The sequence below is a fragment of the Gossypium arboreum genome, chromosome 11, assembly GCF_025698485.1.
Source record: "Gossypium arboreum isolate Shixiya-1 chromosome 11, ASM2569848v2, whole genome shotgun sequence".
Lineage (NCBI taxonomy): Eukaryota > Viridiplantae > Streptophyta > Magnoliopsida > Malvales > Malvaceae > Gossypium > Gossypium arboreum.
In genome coordinates, this window is record NC_069080.1 from 4,488,748 (window position 1) to 4,494,239 (window position 5,492).

The 5,492-nt window shown below is 31.0% G+C and overlaps 1 protein-coding gene across 1 annotated transcript; it reads right to left on the minus strand.

Moving 5' to 3' along the window:
* Nucleotides 1-553: 553 nt before the first annotated feature.
* On the minus strand, nucleotides 554-4,527 carry LOC108483513 (triacylglycerol lipase OBL1-like). Its single transcript, XM_017786959.2, has 5 exons — nucleotides 4,115-4,527; nucleotides 2,379-2,572; nucleotides 2,249-2,282; nucleotides 1,549-2,156; nucleotides 554-1,152 (listed from the first exon to the last, which is right to left on the minus strand). Exons 1-5 carry the CDS (start codon nucleotides 4,425-4,427, stop codon nucleotides 850-852), a joined length of 1,452 nt encoding a protein of 483 aa, XP_017642448.1. The 5' UTR covers nucleotides 4,428-4,527; the 3' UTR covers nucleotides 554-849.
* Nucleotides 4,528-5,492: the final 965 nt, after the last annotated feature.

Sequence of the window (5,492 nt, forward strand, 5' to 3'; positions counted from 1 at the left end):
ATATTTCTAAACTAAACATTTGAGAGATCCAGATTTTATTTAAAGTGGTTTTTTAATAATAATTATTTTAAATTAAACAATCGATCACACTAATTAAACTAAAAGCCAATGATTAGAGCTGTAGTTTTAAAAACATTACCTTCCTGAAAATTCAACAGAAGATCAAGTGGGATACTCATGCTCCACGAGAAACGCTATCTTTACGAGAGATAAGGAACCTTTTAATTAAATAATGTCAGACGCTATAGTCAATCATAGCTCCTATCTTCTTCGCATGCCATTATTGGTTCCCACTCTGAATAGACAACCAGATTGGTGAGAAACCAAACATATTATTTATTGAAATTTTCCTGCAAAAAATATAAGGTTGTGTCCAAACAGATTTAAAAATGTGAATGAAATGCAAACTTTTAAAAAGGGATGACCCCATTTCATCAATCTTTTCAAGCTGCACTCCCATATTTACAGTTCCTAATGCTGTAATTAATCCCAACATGATTATGAACCCAAAAGTAGAATCTTGGTCGTCCAATTATTAATTTGGATACAAATATTTATAATTTGAATTTGCATTCAATACTCCATTAAAAATATATATTGTCATGAGTCTGTAAAAAGAAAACAAAAAAGGATGTAAATTGGACTAAGGTACAATTTTATTATCACAAACACAGATGAAAATACATAAAACTTGGAAGTAAACACAACGGCTAGATTCAACCCTGGTGGTATTGGAATACCTTCCAGTTATTCTCCCAGAAATCATGGAAATGGAAATCCATCATGAACTCCCAAATCCCAAGCCCGATAAGTTTACACAGATAGATATTTCTTATGGAGGAAGATGCATTAGGCAGCAAGCAAAGGGACTTCAAAACCAAGTGCCTTTTTAGTGTGGAGAGGAAGGAATAAAACATCATCGGGTTTGCCAAGACGAGTGGAGTTGACATAGTCTTGGGGACAATGATTTGCAACTCCAGGGATTAACAATCCAAATAATCTCACACCAAACATCAGCCACCCATCTGTATAATCTGCTCCATATTTAGCCTTCATTGTGAAGCTTCTTATCACCTCATAAATGGCGTTCATATGCATCGGAAAGAATCCAAACAGCGAGAAGTAGTTCAAGTATGGTACTTCCTCCAATATCTGCATTTAATAAATAGGATTTCCCAAAAAGGTTAGGGGATATATTTATAAAACAATAAATGCATTGCTCATACCCAATGAGGATATCGTATAATTGTCTTCATCCCTTGGGAAAATTAATTTCTTGATGAGAAACGAGGGAACCATTTTCAAGTTTTATATCAACCACATAATTTGCAAATCTGGTTTTTTTTTTTTTAATTTCTAAATTATCTGACATATAGTATCATGTGTCTGTCAATAAGCACATGTGTATAGTGAATGACAGGATCCTGACAATATCCATTCGAACATAAAAGAAAAAATGACAATATCTTCATCTAAAACATTTTGGTTCCGAAATCTTGTATTTTATTTTATTTTAAATTTTATATAATGTTGTAAAAAAAATTTTACCTTTGCTTGATATTTACTGTTGTAGTAAACGCAGGTACCAAAGTGCTTGAACATGCCGTCGAAAGGAACCCTAGGAACTATATCATTACAGTAAACATATCTGTAAAACTGGATCCCATTTTTGTTCAAATTCTTCTCCATGTAGCCGGCAAAGGCTTCGTCACCAACTCTGGGCTGCCCGAACGTGTAAACGCCTTCCATTCTCTCAAGCACCAACTGTTCGTCGTGGTAAAACAAAATCGCCGGGAAAAGAGCAGCCAAGGCTCCCCCCAAACTGTGGCCCGTCACTATAACTTTCGCCTCAGGGCTGTTCTTCAAAAGGTCTTTCAACCTATCCCTTATGTCATAATAAGCCAAAGGTGCTTTGCGAGTAAGATCTGGAATCACAAACTTGGGCCAACCCACAAGTTTCTGCATCCCCAAAGCTTTCAAGAAACCACTGTGAATCTTCCCAATGTTGGGGAATTCGTACCAAGACAGATCGGCGTCCGAACACCAATCGTCGGCACTAAACGGTTGTGTTCCTCGGAAGGAAACAACAATAGTGTCGTGCTCCGAAGTTTTGTTTCGGAACATCACCACTTGGGTATCCGGTTGCCTCAGGTAATCTGTCAAAGCAAATGCATCCAGTTAACGTCGATTTGTTAAAAGTGATAATTTTAAACGAAAAGAAGTAACGAATGTACGTATTTGTTTATACCGTTCCAATAATTATAGAATCCGATGACTTCCATCTGCAGACAAAGACAACAAACAATGTAAGAATCAAATGATGTTTGATTATCAATAGAAATAAAAACAAAACCAAAAAAAATAAAAATTTATCGTACCCCCCAATTGTTTTCGATTATAGATTTGTTGTAAGCAGCATTATTATAAACAGCTTTACAAGTCATAATAGCTAGCGCTGGATAATACATAGAATTCCCGTATATAATCTGTTTGTCTAAATCCTTTCTCAAGTCCGTATATCCAACAGCAGAGACATATGTTGCTGCTTCTCTGCTTGGAATCACCACCTTCCCTGTTCATCGTCCAGATAATTAAAATTCAGCGTTGTATGTCTTTTTTTTTAATTATTACAATAAAAAGGAAAATGTACACAAGTCTCTTAAATGAACGGTTTCTATATTAGTTTGTTTTTTTTCTTAAATCTGTTTTGTTGTTTTTTGGTTTTGGTTTGGTTTGGTTTTCTTTCGGCAGAGATTTTTTTTTCAGCTTTCTACAATAAAGATGAAATTTCACTTTAGTCTTGTTACAGAATAAATAAAATAAGCAGAACAAGACAGAAATATTTAATACAGCATGAACAAAAAAAGCTAGTCTGGCCTTCACCTCCCCCCCCCCCCCCCGGGGGAAAAAACAGCTTGTCAGCCTCCTTAATTTTCTTATCTTTAGTTCCATGCATGCACTATACTTATGTCTTCGGGGGAATAATGATAATTCAACCCAAAAATTTTATTTAAAAATTGAAATGATGATTCTTTCATATTATCTTAGATTTGTAAGAAAAATGTCGAAATTGAAACTAGGGTAACTAAGATCGAAAATATCACATTCTTACGGTTAAAAATATCATTTTATATATAGATCTAGATTTATTTTTGGTCAATATCACAAAATCACGAGTCAAGTTAACTAGTTATGGTTAGATTAATCTTCAAAAGGTAAAAATAAAATTAAAACAAAACTCCTTTTCTTTAGTTTAAATTATAATGTTTTTACCAATTATTAATTATAATTATTCATATCTTTTGGAAAATATTTATTGCTACAGTAATAATTTAACTCAAGTAAGTCATATTCTCAAGTACTTTTTGTATTTATTAACTCAATCACTAAACCTTTTTTCTCAGCAAAATTCAATTACTAAACTGTAAATATAAAACTAAATGATGATGATGGTAATAATAGTGATGATGATGTTGAGCAAAAAAAAAAATGATGGTGGTGATATCAAGACTCCTTTTATCCTCATGGGATTTGAGAGAATATATAAATAAAACCAAATTTCATTTTATTTTTTAAAAAAAGAACGTAAACTCATTTGCATATAAATAAAACAATATATTTCTATTTTTATATTGTTTATACTCATTAAATTAAAATATAATGAATAAAATTTCATTCCATAATTAATATAGCAACATTTGTCAAAATAAATTTAGATCAGCATCTTTTTATTAAATTACATCCTTTAATCATAATATTTTTAGTTAATGTTCTCATCATAATATTCAAGTAATAAAATTAATGGAGAATTCATTTTATTTAGTGAAGAGTGACTACTTAATTAAATATTATCCCATTTTACTAGAAATTTGGAGGAGCTCTTGTCCTGCTAAAGATATACAAATGGTGAAGATAGAAATGATATATACATATAGATATACATATTGGAAGCCATTTTTTCATTATTATGTTATGCTTAAGATATCAAATTGTTCATCTTTGGGTGTAAATATAAGCGAAAACAGTAATGCATAAAATAATAAAAAAACCCTAAACAAAGAAATAGATGTAAGTAAATGTACTTTATATGTTGGTGACTATGTAGTGTGTTTACCTGTCATGACCTTTTTAATGAGACCAAACAAGCCACCATTGTTAGTGAAAAGGTTGAGCATATCCTCAAAAGTTTGGCCGGCCAAAGCCATTGGCGTCTTTATGGAAAGCAGAAACTTCTGTAACAGAGTAGAGAGGAATATAACAAGTCTATACCAGAAACTGTCCTCAGTTTCGATACTGGTTTCTATAAATTTTCTCTTCTTTAAATTTTTAGAAAACAAGAGGGCAGTTAGATCAAAGAAAGAGGCTTTCTTAGGGTTCAATAGCATATAATTGCTATAGAACTGCTTTCTCCCTGGCGTCACTTCCATGGCTCCGCTGCAAACAAAAAGAAAACACTAAGTTGTGTGATTGGGGGAGGGGGAATTCAGCTTAGGGATGCTTTGCTATTGAGGTTTGATGCCAAATTTATAGGCAGAAGCAACATGGAGATGGGCTCCAAGTTGGGTAGGATACTGGCAAATGACATGCATTGGATTAATTACAGAGGGTTGATTTTTTTTTCCACGTGTTTTTCAACACTCTCAATTTTTATTCGGATTTATTCTCCATATGTTAAAGACGTTCCCATTCATATCATCTTGATATCTCTTTCACTTTTCTATATACCTACTTGATATATTTAAGTACTTTTTCTACGCAATTCCCATAAAAATCATGTCCAGATAAGGTTCTTGTAAATGGTAGTTACAGTTAATAAGTGTATTATTGTAATAATAATAATAATAATAATAATAATAAAAGCCATTGGAGTTTGTATTTGTAATTGCACTATATTTGTTACACTTAAAAATATATAAAAATTAATTTAATTTATATGTTATTTTAAATTAATCAATATTATGATTTATTAAAAGAATAATATTTTATGTATCATTGGTGCATAAGTTTTATACACCACTAGTGAATAACAATATGACACATCATTATTAGATTAAACAAAAAATATGTAGGACTTGTAAATAGTTACTAATAACTCCATTAATAGTAACTATTATAAATAAATATTAATAACTCTCGGATTTAAGATCTTCAACTTAAGGGTTTAGGGTATTGGGTTTTAGTATTTATTTATAATTAACTATTATTTAGATTGCTTAAATAAAGTTATTAATATTTATTTATAAGTCCTTCACAATTTTTTTGTTTTATTTAATGATGACAGAAAATCTTATATTTATGCCCTTTATAATTTATAAAAGTTTAAATTAGTAATGGTAAAATTGCACTTTGGCCTCACTAAAATAATAAAATTTGATTTAACTATCTAAAAATTATAAAGATATAAATTATTAAAATGACGAAATTACATTTTTACTATTATAAAATATATAATTTAATTCCAGCCCCAAAAAATTTCTAATTTTTCCCGAGAT

Excerpts from the sequence above, each read along its gene's own strand:
- LOC108483513 (XM_017786959.2), bottom strand. The coding sequence starts at position 4,427 with ATGGAAGTGACGCCAGGGAGAAAGCAGTTCTATAGCAATTATATGCTA. Across the intron at positions 2,573-4,114 it reads CATTAAAAAGGTCATGACAG|GGAAGGTGGTGATTCCAAGC; the intron begins GTAAACACACTA and ends GACGATGAACAG. Across the intron at positions 1,153-1,548 it reads ACAGTAAATATCAAGCAAAG|ATATTGGAGGAAGTACCATA; the intron begins GTAAAATTTTTT and ends TATTAAATGCAG.